The sequence below is a fragment of the Macaca thibetana genome, chromosome 8 (genome assembly GCF_024542745.1).
Source record: "Macaca thibetana thibetana isolate TM-01 chromosome 8, ASM2454274v1, whole genome shotgun sequence".
In the NCBI taxonomy this organism is placed as follows: Eukaryota; Metazoa; Chordata; class Mammalia; order Primates; family Cercopithecidae; genus Macaca; species Macaca thibetana.
In genome coordinates this window covers 77,785,060-77,800,304 of record NC_065585.1, presented here as the reverse complement: position 1 = coordinate 77,800,304, position 15,245 = coordinate 77,785,060, and the positions used below count along the sequence as shown (strand labels likewise).

Here is a 15,245-nt window from a genome sequence, read left to right as displayed (position 1 = left end):
ACTACTAGGGAGTATGAGGCATGAGGATCACTTGAACTCAGGAGGTGGAGATTGCAGTGAGTCAAAATTGCGCCACTGCACTCCAGCCTGGGTGATAGAGCAAGACCCTGTCTCAAAATAAAATTGGAAAAAAAAAAAAAACAGGTATAGACAAACATTAATAAAATAATATTAATGTAAATTGTTACTTTTTTGGGAAAACAATAGGATAGTATTATAAAAATGTTAGTGTTAGCTAGACTTGTTAAATCTATTTGATGGAAACATTTCACCTAAAGATAATTTGTTTAAAGCAAAAAGCCACATTGTAGATGAGCTTTATACTATTAACAGTGGTGGAAAATTTTGGAAAATACAGTAAATATATAACAACAGGGAAATTGTTAATAATCATCAGTAGGCCAGTAATGATGTTAGTAACTAATGATAGCTGCCTTTGTATAGGGATATACACTTTGTATGTGTTATAATATATAATTTACTCTTCAAGCTACCAGCTTATTAATAAGTATTACTTAGTAATACTTACTGTTTTTCTTATTACACATTTTATAAATGAGGAAATAGAAGCTCAGAGATGTCTCATAGCTGGATGAAAAGTAGTAGAGCCAGGATTCTAATATATGCATGATTCCAGAGTCATCATTCTATGTTTCCTTATGTGCTATTGTCTTTTCTTGTTAAATTGTATAAAAATGAGCAAACACTTAGAAAATCCTTATAAAGTTACATGAAAACATGGTAATTACAATTTCTGTGACTTATAATTATAGCAGTAAAAATAAGGATAAGGACTAGAATAGAATATAAACCAAGATTGGTTTGGAGTTTTAAGATCATAGGTGAATTTAAGTTTTTTGATGTTGCTGTAAAACTTAAGGAATACTTTTTTTTTTTTTTTGAGACGGAGTCTCGCTCTGTCGCCCAGGCTGGAGTGCAGTGGCCGGATCTCAGCTCACTGCAAGCTCCGCCTCCCGGGTTTACGCCATTCTCCTGCCTCAGTCTCCCGAGTAGCTGGGACTACAGACGCCCACCACCTCGCCCGGCTAGTTTTTTGTATTTTTTAGTAGAGACGGGGTTTCACCATGTTAGCCAGGATGGTCTCGATCTCCTGACCTCGTGATCCGCCCGTCTTGGCCTCCCAAAGTGCTGGGATTACAGTCTTGAGCCACCACGCCCGGCCTTTTTTTTTTTTTTTGGAGACAGTCTTGCTCTGTCGCCAGGCTGGAGTGCAGTGGTGCAATCTTGGCTCACTACAACCTCTGCCTCCCTGGTTCAGGATATTCTCCTGCCTCAGCCTCCTGAGTAGCTGGGACTACAGGGGTGCGCCACCACGCCCAGCTAATTTTTGTATTTTTAGTGGAGATGGGGTTTCACCATGTTGGCCAGATGGTCTTGATCTCTTGACCTCATGATCTACCCGCCTCAGCCTCCCAAAGTGCTGGGATTACACACATGAGCCACCGTACCTGGCCAGGAATACTTTTTTAATAAATTAGAGCACATAAGGAGATCAGGAAAGTATTACTTAATAGTCTATCAGGCTTTGTTCAAGGTTAATTTCTATACATAGCTCCTAGCTGGTATTAATAGGTGTAATATTTTACACCTACATACATAATATTTGTAGACTGACTTATTTCATGTAGTGCATCCAGGAATGACACCATTAAGAATAATTTTGGTCCCAAATTTGTAGAGTTTGTGGTAGGAAACTAAGACTCTTAAGAATTATTTTTCTCTTTAGACTAAGTATCTTAGCAGAATTTAATTACATTCAAATAAATATATCATCAGGCATGTTGAATTAGGGACTCCTAAGCGACATTGGAAATGGATAGCTCCAGCATTGGATCCCTGCTCTTCTCTGATTAACTAGAAGTTAGGCTTCTCTATACTTATTTTTTCTTTCACAACATGAGCTGTGAGGTTTAATTCAGGTAACATTTGTAAAGCACCAGAGTGCATTGCACACAGTAGATATTTAATTAGTAATATCTTTTTTTAATCATTTTCCCTCTGGGAATTTTCCCATTAAATATTTATTGGTAACTTGGTTAGAAAACACAAATAAGTAGAACATAGGCTCTGTCTTCAAGAAAATTACAGTTAAGGGGATAAAATATATAAAGAGAAGAGTTAAATAATTATATATTTAGTGTATATCAGGCATTCAGTGTTGTGGAATTAAAATATGTAATGTGAGACAAAAAAACAGATGCCTCATAATAACTTACGGTTGCATCTGTGGGGGAAAAACAGTTGACAGAAATAGTCTTTGATGCTTATTCTTTCAGTGAATAAAATAAATTAGTTGATTTTCCAGTCTGCTTAGTGTTTTATATTTTAATAGGGTAGTTACTAGGAAAAGAGAGAGTGGGGTTATTGACCATGCTAAGCTTCAGTATTTCTATGATGAATGTTGCTAGCAGTTAGTGAGAATTATTACAAAATCTAACAGGTTGCATAAAATATTTACTTCAATTATACATGTCCAACTAGTCTACATTAAAAAAGGACTCGAAGTAGTTTATTTCTCTGTTTACAATGGGTAAAAACGCATTCTGGATTCTCTTTTTTAGCCCACAAACTTGAGGTTATACTGCTAAATGTTTAATTTATCCTAATAAGATTTGGTTGCTTAATTTTATTCTCTCAGCAGCTGATAGAGAAAGGATAAGAGCAGTGGCCTAAAATGGGTTAATACAATGAATGGGTACATTATTATATTTTAATCTTTTTTTTGCTATAAAATTCATCAACAAGTAGTTTTTGACACTTTGAAAGATTTCTCATTATACCATTTCAGAACAACTAACACAAAAGAAGTACCTCCAAAATAAGCCATATTCATATAGGATTTCACTGAAGCTCCATCTGAAATCCTCTAAGTTACTATGAAGCATATCCTAACATTCCATTCTATGTTGGATACATCCAGGTTTTGATCCTTGCCTCCACTTTAATCCTCAGAAAAACTCACTTTGTTGCTGGTTTCATTTTGGCATCTCTTGGAATACAAATTGCTCAGGTTTTTCACTCCATTTTTGAAATACCGACTATTCTGCATAGCTAATAGTTTACAGTTCTGTGGCCTCAGTCCCTGCTTTAGGAATTTCTGTTTATTATGTATAAAATTTTGGAAAAGTATGAAAACAAAATTGACTGCTTGGTGGGAGAGGGCTCACCAACGTTTCAAATTAGAGGTTCCCCCAAAAAAGTCCTTAAAGTAAAAGTATAGCATAGAAAATAATCCCTAAATTTAAAAGTATGGCATAGTCCTGCCCTGAGGGGGTAGATGTGGTATGCAGCTGTGATAGGAGTGGCTTGGCCATGCTCCAAGTGGGTCATTCAGAACCCACATCTGAGGGGTGGGTCTGGACCTGGGGAGAGGCTGGCATCATTCTAACAATTCTGTAAGCTGAAAGAAAATATTCATTGCTGGGTCAATGAATCACTCTTTTTAATGGTTGTTAACACTAGCTAAGTGTTAAGGGATTGGATGTGGTAGGAAGGGAAATACTATGAAAATACAGGGGTTTGGAAAGGACAGATTGGAGTGAGGGTGTGTATTAGTACCAGGACGTAGTTATGCTGTACATTTCCAAGTAGAGGGGAGAAAAAAGGAATTAGCTTCTAGTGCGTGCCCCCGTGTACCCAGCATTGTGTTAGGTCCTTGATACGCATTCCCAAACCCTCTGAAGAATTAAAACCTAGGTATGGGCTGAACACAGTGGCTCATACCTGTAATCCCAGTACTTTGTGAGGCTCAGGTGGGTGGATTTTTTGAGCCCAGGAGTTCCAGACCAGCCTGGGCAACATGGCAAGACCCTGTCTCTTAACAACAACAACAACAGAAAGTGAAAAATAGCTGGGTTTGGTGGCACGCACCTGTAGTCACACCTATTCCAGGCACCTAAAAGTAACCCTTGCAAGACCTAAGATAATATTTTTGTGTATAATCTTTAAGTGAAGAATGCTTTTTAAAGCACGACCCAGAAGCCATAAGAGAAAAAAGTTGGTAGATTTAACTACATAAAATTTCATTGATTGATTGATTGATTGAGACAGAGTCTTGCTCTGTTGCCCAGGCTGGAGTGTAGTGGCGTTATCTTAGTTCACTGAAACCTCCGCCTCCCAGGTTTAAGCTATTCCCCTGCCTCAGCCTCCCAAGTAACTGGGACTACAGGTGTGCACCACCACACCCGGCTGCTTTTTGTATTTTTAGTAGAGATGGGCAGAGCCCTCACTCTTATTTTTTATTGTTTTTATTTATTTATTTATTTATTTTTGAGATGGAGTCTTGCTCTGTCACTTTTTAAAGCATGACCCAGAAGCCATAAGAGAAAAAAGTTGGTAGATTTGACTACATAAAATTTCATTTCATTTATTGATTGATTGATTGAGACAGAGTCTTGCTCTGTCACCCAGGCTGGAGTGCAGTGGCACGATCTTGGCTCACTGCAACCTCCACTTACTGGGTTCAAGTGATTCTCTTGCCTCAGCCTCCCAAGTAGCTGGGACTACAGGTGCCTGCCACCATGTCTGGCTAATTTTTTGTATTTTTAGTAAAGATGGGGTTTCATCGTATTAACCAGGATGGTCTCGATCTCCTGACCTCATGATCCGCCTGCCTCGTCCTCCCAAAGTGCTGGGATTACAGGCATGAGCTACCGTGCCTGGCCCGCCCTCACTCTTAATAAAGCACATAGTACAGGTTGAGTATCCTTTATCTGAAATGTTTGGGACCAGAAGTGTTTTAGATTTGGAATTGTTTTTTGGATTTTGGGATTTACTTAGTGATTGAGCATCCCAAATCTGAAAATCTGAAATTCAAAATGCTCCAGTGACTGTCATGTAGATGCTCAAAATTTTTGGATTTTGGAGCATTTTGGATTTGGGATGCTCAGCCTGTATTATTCCTGTCAGTATCAGCCATGAGCCATGAGGGCATTATAAAGGCAAGTCAGAGAACATTGCCATCATTTGAGTACCTTCTACATGTTACATTCAGGAAATTTTATTTATTAACACATCAGATGCTTGCAACAACCTGAGGAGGTAGGTGATAGTATTATTACTTTATGGAAGAAGAAACAAGCTCATAGAGATAGAGTAGTTTATATAACGAATTACACAACTGTAATCCCAGCACTTTGAGAGGCCAAGACGGGCATATCACTTGAGGTCAGAAGTTCGAGACCAGCCTGGCCAACATGGCGAAACCCTGTCTCTACTAGAAATACAAAAATTAGCTGGTCATGGTGGCACATACCTATAGTCCCAGCTACTCAGAAGTCTGAGGCATGATAATTGCTTGAACCTGGAAAGTGGAGGTTTCAGTGAGCCAAGATCACGCCACTGCACTCCAGCCTGGGCAACAGAATTAGATTCTGTCTCAAAAAAAAGACAGCTAGCAAATTTTGTAGCCAGAATTCAAGAGCCCATGCTTGAAGGATTGTATATAAGAATTTGATGAGGAAAAATACATACATGCATACATACATATAAAATTTCTAGCATTCTTTGTCTCTATGGGGGATTTTCTCATATGGGAGGATCTAGCATTCTGGGTTTTTGTGGTCTCTGCTCAGTCTGTAGATGTACGAGGCTATTATCCTTTGCTTGTAATATCTGCTCTGAATTTCTATGAGTGCACCCTCAGTTAGACTTAATGACTTGAACATTTTAAGGGTTCCCTTCCCTGTAGAGCAGAAATAACCTAGAAATTCAGGGATGGACTTTTTTTTTTTTTTTGAGACGGAGTCTTGCTCTGTTGCCCAGGCTGCAGTGCAATGGCGCGATCTCGGCTCACTGCAAGCTCCGCCTCCCAGGTTCACGCCATTCTCCTGCCTCAGCCTCCTGAGCAGCTGGGAATACAGGCACCTGCCACCAGGCCCGGCTAATTTTTTGTATTTTTTTAGTAGAGACGGGGTTTCACCTTGTTAGCCAGGATGGTTGCGATCTCCTAACCTCGTGAACCGCTTGCCTAGGCCTCCCAAAGTGCTGGGATTACAGTCGTGAGCCACCGTGCCCGACCAGGGATGGACTTTAAGAGTGAATCACCTGAATTTGTATCCTAGTTTTTGTCTATAAATATATTGGGGCTGGGCATGGCGGCTCATGGCTGTAATCTCAGCACTTTGGGAGGCTGAGGTGGGAGGATTGCTTGAGCCCAGGAGTTCAAGACCAGCCTGGACAACATGGTGAGACCTCGACTCCACTAAAAATAAAAAATAAGCCAGGTATAGTGACATATGCCTGTGGTCCCAGCTACTTGGGTAAGGCTTAGGCAGGATGATCCCCTGAGCCCAGGAGGTGGAAGCTGCAGTGAGCTGTGATTGTGCCACTGCATTCCATCCTGGGCTACAGGATGACACCCTGTCTCAAAATTGTGTGTGTGTGTGTGTGTGTGTGTGTGTGTGTGTGTGTGTAGGAAAGGTAGAGTCTATTAGCTTGCATCAGATTTGTAAAGGAAAATTAAGAATGACTGTCTATGAGCTTAAGCAGCCATCATGCTTAATTTTCATATCAGGACTTCGTAGCCCTCCAGAGCTAAGATGCCCTAGTCAAATGCTTTATGACATTCTCTGTAGCACAGTAAGAGTCATCTTTCACAATTTTGCTTATAACCAATAACCTAATTAAATAACTGATAACAAAATTATAATTTTACTTATAACTGCTTCATTTCTTCATCAGAAGGCTTTACCTACCCATAATTGAGAAACCAGATGGATAGGCATTTTATGGAAATGCAAATACAAAATGCTATCCTGAAAACCTACCTGAGACCTTTTTCTAAACTTGGGTGTAGTGAGGCAGTGATGGGTAGAGAGAAAGGGGATCAGTGACAAGCCTTGAGATGTAAATTAACAATGAATCTCTGTTTGTGAGCCTTCCTTACCTTTCTCTCTCCTCCCCCAACTCAAAAAGAACCTTAACTGTTAGAACAAGCTTGTTCAACCCACGGTCTGTGGGCTGCATGCGGCACAGGGTGGTTTTGAATGCGGCCCAACACAAATTCTTAAACTTTCTATAAAACATTGAGAGTTTTTTTGCATTTTTTTGTTTGCTTTTTAGCTCATCAGCTATTGTTAGTGTTAGTGAGGGTGGTCCAAGACCATTCTTCTTTTAGTGTGGCCCAGGGAACCCAAAAGATTGGACACCCCTGTTTCAGAAGGACAGATAACTTCACCTAAATAATAAAGGTCAGGAAAGGAAAAACAGAAAAGTGTTTCAAGGGAATGAATTAGGAAGACATCTAAACTTGCCAGCAATAAACACACAAATTCATAAAGGAGTTGTAATAAAAGACTAAATTGGGCCAGGCGCAGTGGCTCACGCCTGTAATCCCAGCACTTTGGGAGGCTGAGGCAGGTGAATCACGAGGTCACCATGTCAGCCTGACCAACATGGTGAAACCCTGTCTCTACTAAAAATACAAAAAGTTAGCTGGGCGCAGTGGGTGGGTGCCTATAATCCCAGGTACTCAGGAGGCTGAGGCAGGAGAACTGCTTGAACCCAGGAGGTGGAGGTTGCAGTGAGCCAAGATCGCTCCACTGGCACTCCAGCACAGGTGGCAGTGCAAGACCCTGTCTCAAAAAAATAAAGAAAGAATTAAATTAATGAAAGAAAAGCTAAGATGAATAATACTGTGCTTTTGATGTTTTAGGCTGGACCAGATGATATCAGAAACTTTGACACAGCATTTACAGAAGAAACAGTTCCATATTCTGTGTGTGTATCTTCTGACTATTCTATAGTGAATGCCAGTGTATTGGAGGCAGATGATGCATTCGTTGGTTTCTCTTATGCGCCTCCTTCAGAAGACTTATTTTTGTGAACAGTTTGCCATTCAGAAACCATGGAGCAAAATAAGTCTATAGATGGGACTGAAACTTCTATTCATGTGAATATATTCAAATATGTATAACTAGTGCCTCATTTTTACATGTAATGATGAAAACTGAAAAAATGTATTTTCTGCTATGTGCAAGAAAAATAGGGCATTTCAAAGAGCTGTTTTGATTAAAATTTATATTCTTGTTTAATAAGCTTATTTTTAAACAAAATTTAAAAGCTCTTATTCTTAGCATTAACCTATTTTTAAAGAAACCTTTTTTGCTATTGACTGTTTCTTCCCTCTAAGTTTACAGTAACATCTACCCAAGATAGACTGTTTTTTAACAGTCAATTTCAGTTCAGCTAACATATATTAATACCTTTGTAACTCTTTACTATGGCTTTTGTTATCACATCAAAACTATGCAATTGGTACATGGTTGTTTAAGAAGAAACCGTATTTTTCCATGATAAATCACTGTTCGAAACATTTGGTTCATGGTATGATCAAAGTGTAAAAGCATAATGAATACATTGGCTGCTAGTTAACAATTGGAATAACTTTATTCTGCAGATCATTTAAGAAGTAACAGGCCGGGCGCGGTGGCTCACGCCTATAATCCCAGCACTTTGGGAGGCTGAGGTGGGTGGATCACCTGAGGTCAGGAGTTCGAGACCAGCCTGACCAACATGGAGAAACCCTGTCTCCACTAAAAATACAAAATTGGCGGGGCATGGTGGCTCATGCCTATAATCCCAGCGACTCGGGAGGCTAAGGAAGGAGAATCGCTTGAACCCAGGAGGCGGAGGTTGCCGTGAGCCGAGATCGCGCCATTGCACTCCAGCCTGGGCAACAAGAGGGAAACTCCATCTCAAAAAAAAAATAAGTAACAAAAAGAAATTATTTGTTTTTGAAATACCAATTCAACTTTGTGGATTATTTTTCCTCTGAAGGAAAAGAAAAAGTTTAATGGTTAGGATTTTTAAGTATTCCCAAAGATCTGAAGGGTAATGAAATGTACTGCTGGATTTTTTGAGGTGGTGCCAAAAATGAATGTCTCTCTGTCATATATTTATATTACAAATACATTGTGTTTATGTTCTGTTCATCTTTTGAATGTTTAGTATGCTATTAAGTCATTCTAAATCTTTGTATTTGCTTTTGCAAATAGGTATTTCAAAGCTCTTTTCCTAATTGGTTAAGTAAAATAAAAAATTGAGCTTTCTAGAGTATTTGCCTAATTGGGAATTAAAAAGTAAAATAACAGCCAGGCATGGTAGCTCATGCCTATAATCCCAGCATCCTGGGAGGCCGAGGCAGGCAGATTATTTGAGCTCAGGAGTTTGAGAACATCCTGGTCAACGTGGCGAAACCCTATCTCTACAAAAAATACAAAAACTAGCCAGACATGGTGGCACATATCTTTAGTCCCAGCTACTCTGGAGGCTGAAGTTGGAGGATGACTTGAGCCCAGGAGATGGAAGTTGCAGTGAACTGAAATCGTGCCACTGCACTTTTCAGCCTGGGTGCCAGAGCGAGACCCTAGTTAAGAAAAAAAAAAAGAAAAAAACAAATTGTGGGTCAGTGTAAATGTATATAGTTTTATTGCAATGTAACAAAAGCTGAAAATCAGGCAGATGTGTATTCAGTATCCAGTTCAATATATCTTAGAAAAAGTGCAGGAAACAGACCTTAAAATTGTAACCTACCAACTAACTTACATGCTTATAAAAGTAAAGGAGAATAACTGGCTGGGCATGGTGGCTTATGCCTATAAAATCCCAGCACTTTGGGAGGCCAAGGCAGGAGGATCAGTTGAGCCCACGAGTTCAAGACCAGCCTGGGCAATGTAGTGACACCTCATTTCTATTTATTAAAAAAAAAAAAAAAAACAGAAGAACTTTAAAAAATTAAAAATAAGCTTACCTTGGATTCTTGGCTTAGAGTAGAGGTTTTTTTAAGTTATGTAGGAAACATTTTTGTAAAAGTTTAATGACCCACGTTAGATGCTCCAAGAGCAAGCATCCCTTCCATGTATGTCTTGAGAAAGAAATCACGAAAGCATTTCTCACCAATATTCTTTGGCTTAAAAGTGTTTAGCAGAATTGGGCAGTGGGGGTGGCAGTGTGCTTTTCTTATATTAATATTTACATCCAATACACTGAATCTTCCTTTAGAGGTAAGACTTTAATATCTACACTGTAAATATTTGGTTTATTTGGCACTACTGTAAGTTTTGTTTTTACACAAAGCTCTTATTATAAAGCAAAATAAAAATTGTAGTTTCTTGTATGATTTTTTTGTACTCATTCATTCCTGTTAAGCTGCCAAAAATTAAAGTGCAATATTGTATATTTTTAAGAACAAATTTAAAATAGAATTTTGATGTTTCTCAGATCACAAGAAATACAAATCTATATAGTATAATAAAATCAGCAAAAAAAATCAACTAATGTCTCTCATTATTTGAAATTGAAATTGGTAATGGTTACAATAGTCATTATAAAATAAATTATTTATATGTGTGAGGGAAAATAAAATTTGAACAAATTATTTGGACACATGAATTACTAGATTATCATAGGCTTATGTGTATAATATCCAGAGAACAAAATGTTTTCTAAGTTTCAAGTTTATCTTTTCTCTCATAGCATAAGCCTTTTAGGAAAATGTATACCCTTCGAATAACCATTTCATGGTTATTATCAAAGTATACCAGAAGGTCTAAATGAAGACTCTTAACATTTTTCATGTTACCCATACCTCCCATTTTATTGCATATGGTATAAAATAGGGCTTCCCAGCCATTGTTGCCTCATGATACACACTGAAAATTACCAAATTTGTCACACTTGGGGAATAGGTGCCCAACGATGCAGGCAGTGGTAGTAGATCCTCTGTGTGAAGTTTTCATACGCAACTTACAAAGAAAGCCAGCAAACACTGTTTAGATATGATTTAAGAAGAGTTAGCATTTGAATGGAGGTTTAAATATTCTGAATTTTTACCACTGAAAAATTTATCATTACCAATATCTTTAGCATGTTTGTAACAAATAATAGTGATTTGCCACAGTCAAATGATACTACAGTACACAAACATAAGTCATTCTTTTGTATATAATGTACTCTATTAAAAGTAGGAATAGATATGCAGGAGCATTTTTGGTAATGCTATAATGACCTTTTCAATACAGTGTTAAAACTGATAACTTCATCCCTCATACAAGCAGTTTGGAAATTAAGTCTTTTTGAAGTGGGATTTCCCATTCATTCATTTATCGAGACTGTCTCACCCTGTTGCCCAGGCTGGAGGGCAGTGGTGCAATTTCAGCTCACTGCAACCGCCATCTCCCAAGTTCAAGTGATTCTCGTTCTTCAGCCTCCTGAGTAGCTGGGACTACAGGCATGCACCACCACACCCAGCTAATTTTTGTATTTTTTAGTAGAGACAGGGTTTGGCCAGGCTGGTTTGGAACTCCTGGCCTCAAGTGATATGCCTGCCTCAGCCTCCCAGAGTGCTGGGATTACAGGCATGAGCCACCATGCTAGGCCTGGAGGAGGATATAACAATTCTAAATATATATATGTGCACCCAACACTGGAGCACCCAGATTAATAACAAAGCAGATATTACTAGGTCTAAAGAGAGAGATAGACAGTAATACAATAATGGGGAATTTCAATATCCCCCTCTCAGTATTAGATCACCTAGACAGAAAATCAAGAAACATTGAATTTAAACTGGACTTTAGACAAATAGACCTGTCAGATATTTACATAACGTTGTATCTAACAACTGCAGAATATATATTCATTTCATCAGCACATAGAACATTCTCCAGAATAGACCATATGTTAAGCTACAAAACAAGCCTCAACAAATTTTTTTAAATCAATGTATCATGTATCTTCTCAGACCACAATGGAATAAAACCAGGAATCCATACCAAGAGTAACTTTGGAGAGTGTAAATACGTGGAAATTGAACAACATGCTCCTGGATGACTGACCATTGGGTCAACAAAGAAATTAGGACAGAAGTGGAGAAAAAATTTTTGAAACAGATGAAAATGGAAACATGACATACCAAAACCTGTGGGATGCAGCAAAAGTAACACTAAGAGAAGCTTATGGTAATAAATGCCTACATCCAAAAAGTAGCAAGGTTACAAATTAACAATCTAACAATGTACTTCAAGGAACCAGGAAAAGCAAGAACAAACAAAACCCAAGATGAGCAGAAGAAACAATAAAGATCAGGGCAGAACTAAATGAAATAGACTAAAGGATATAAAGGATCAATGAATTAAATTGGTTCTCGGAAAAGATAAAATTGATAAGTAGACTAAACAATATAAAGGATCAATGAATTAAGTTGGTTCTTGGAAAAGATAAAATTGATAAACTGCTAGCAAGATTAGCCAAGAAAATAAGAGAAGACCACCCAAATAATCAGAAATGAAAAAGGAGACATCACAACTGATACCACACAAATAGAAAAGATTATCAAATTATTATGAACAACGTTATACATAGGAAAACCTAGGGCCGGGCGCGGTGGCTCACGCCTGTAATCCCAGCACTTTGGGAGGCCAAGGCGGGTGGATCATGAGGTCAGGAGATCGAGACCATCCTGGCTAACATGGTGAAACCCCGTCTCTACTAAAAATACAAAAAATTAGCTGGGTGTGGTGGCGGGCGCCCGTAGTCTCAGCTACTGGGGAGGCTGAGGCAGGAGAATGGTGTGAACCGGGGAGGCAGAGCTTGCAGTGAGCCAAGATGGCGCCACTGCACTCCAGCCTGGGTGACACAGCGAGACTCTGTCTCAAAAAAAAAAAAAAAGAAATCTGAGAAGTGGATAAATTCCTGGAAACATAAAACCTACCAAGATTGAATCAGGAAGAAATGGAATACCTGAATGGACCAGTAATGAGTAGCAAGATTGAATCAGTAACAAAAAGTCTCCCAACAAAAAAAGCTTATGACTAAATAGAATCACAGCCAAATCAAAATGATAATACACCACAATCAACTAGGATTTATACTTGATCCTATGTCAAGTATATGTAACAGATGCAAGGATGGTTCAACATATGCAAATCAATACACATGATACATCACATTAACAGAATGGAGAAAACACATGATCATCTCAATAGTTGGAGAAAAAGCATTTCATAAAATTCAACATCCCTTTGTCATAAAAACCCTCAACAAAACAAGGCATAGAAGGAATATACCTAAAAATAATAAAGGCCATATATGATAAACCCAGAGATAATATAATAAATGGAAAAAGTTGAAAGCCTTTTCTCTAAGAACTGGAACAATACAAGGACACCCATTTTCACTACTTCTATTTGACCTAGTTCTGGAAGTCATAGCCAGAGCCATCAGGCAAGAGAAAGAAAAAGCATGCAAGTTGGAAAAGAGTAAGTTAAGCTGGGCGCAGTGGCTCACACCTGTAATCCCAGCACTTTGGGAGGCTGAGGCAGGTGGATTGCTTGAGGTCAGGAATTTGAAACCAGCCTGGCCAACATGGGGAAACCCCATCTCTACTAAAATACAAAAATTAGCTAGTCGTAGTGGCGGGTGCTTGTAATACTAGCTATTAGGGAGGCGGAGGCAGGATAATCGCTTGAACCCAGGAGGGAGGCAGAGGTTGCAGTGAGCTGAGATGGCACCACTACACTGCAGCCCGGGTGACAGCGAGACTGTCTCAAAAAAAAAAAAAAAAAGTTAAATTGACCCTCTTCACTGATGATTTTTTTTTTTTCTTTTGAGACATAGTCTTGCCCTCATGCCCAGGCTGAAGTGCAGTAGTGCAATCACGGTTTGCTATAGCTCAATCTCCCAGGCTCAAGTGATGCTCCCACCTCAGCCTCTCAAGTAGCTGAGACTACAGGCACACACCTGTAGTTTATCATATAGCCAGTCATGCCTGGCTAACTTCATTTTTAGTAGAGATGAGGTATTCCTATGTTGCCCAGTCTGGTCTCGAACTCCTGACCTCAAGCAGTCCTCCCTCCTCAGCCTCCCAAAATGTTGGGATTACAGGCATGAACCACCACACCTGGCCTGATCCTATATCTAGGAAAACCTGGCCATGCACAGTGGCTCATGTCTGTAATCCCAGCACTTTAGGAGGCCAAGGCAGGCAGGTCACTTGAGTCCAGGAGTTGAAGACCAGCCTGGCTAACATGGTGAAACCCTGTCTCTACAAAAAAATTAAAAAATTATCCAGACATGTTGGTACACATCTGTAGTCCCAGCTACTTGGGAAGCAGAGGTGAGAGGATTGCTTGAGCCCAGAAGGTCGAGGTTGCAATGAGCTGTGATTGCACCACCAATGCACTCCAACCTGGGCTGCAGAGTGAGACCCTGTCTCAAAAAAAAAAAAAAAAAAAAAAAAAAAAAAAAGAAAAAGAAAAAGAGAGAAAGTAAAAGACTCCACCCCAAAACTCTTAGGTTTGATAAATGAATTCCATAAAATTGCAGGATACAAAATCAACATACTAAAATCAGTAGCTTTTTTTTTTTTTTTTAAGCCAGAGCCTCACTCTGTTGCCCAGGCTGAAGTGCAGTGGCGCAATCTCAGCTCACTACAACCTCCACCTCCTAGGTTTAAGTGATTCTCCTGCCTCAGCCTCCCAAGTAGCTGGGATTACAGGCGACCGCCACCACGCCCGGCTAATTTTTGTATTTTTAGTAGAGACAGGGTTTCACCATGTTGGCCAGGCTTGTCTTGAACTCCTGACTTCAGGTGATCCACCTGCCTTGGCCTCCCAAACTGTTGGGATTACAGGCATGAGCCACCACACCCGGCCAGTAGCATTTTTATACACCAATAATGATCTAGCTGAGAAAGCAAGTAAGAAGGCAGTTCCATTTACAATAGCAACAAAGCAGCAGCAACAACCAAAAAACACCTAGGAATAAATTTAAATAAGGGGGTGAAAGATCTCTACAAGGAAAACTGGAAAACACTGATGAAAGAAATTGAATATGACACAAATGGAAAAACATCTCATGGATCATGGATCAGAAGAATTAATATCATTAAAATGACCATGATGCCCAAAGCAACCTATAGATTGAATGCAATTCTTACCAGAATTAGAAAAGCTATCCTAAAATTCATATGGAACCAAAAAAGAGCCTGAATTGCCAAAGAAAGCCTGAGCAAAAAGAGCAAAGCTTGGCTGGGTGGCTCACACCTGTTAACCCCAGCACTTTGCGAGCCCAAGGCAGGAAGAAGACTTGAGCCCATGGCAATGAAGAGAGACTCCATCTCTACAAAAAATTTTAAAAACTAGCCAGGCATGGTGGCATGTGCTAGTAATCCCAGCTTCTTGGGAGGCTGAGGTGGGAGGATCGCTTGAACCTGGGAGTCCAAG

At 39.4% G+C, this 15,245-nt stretch overlaps 1 protein-coding gene across 13 annotated transcripts in view; it reads left to right on the top strand.

Moving 5' to 3' along the window:
• The window catches only part of SGK3 (serum/glucocorticoid regulated kinase family member 3), a 148,958-nt gene extending 140,904 nt beyond the window's left edge, over window positions 1-8,054 (top strand). For all 13 annotated transcript variants that reach the window (XM_050802029.1, XM_050802037.1, XM_050802034.1 and 10 more), the window contains one exon: window positions 7,676-8,054. In XM_050802029.1, coding sequence (XP_050657986.1) covers window positions 7,676-7,846 — 171 coding nt within the window. In that variant the 3' untranslated portion in view covers window positions 7,847-8,054. The remainder of the gene's footprint in view (window positions 1-7,675) is intronic.
• Window positions 8,055-15,245: the final 7,191 nt, after the last annotated feature.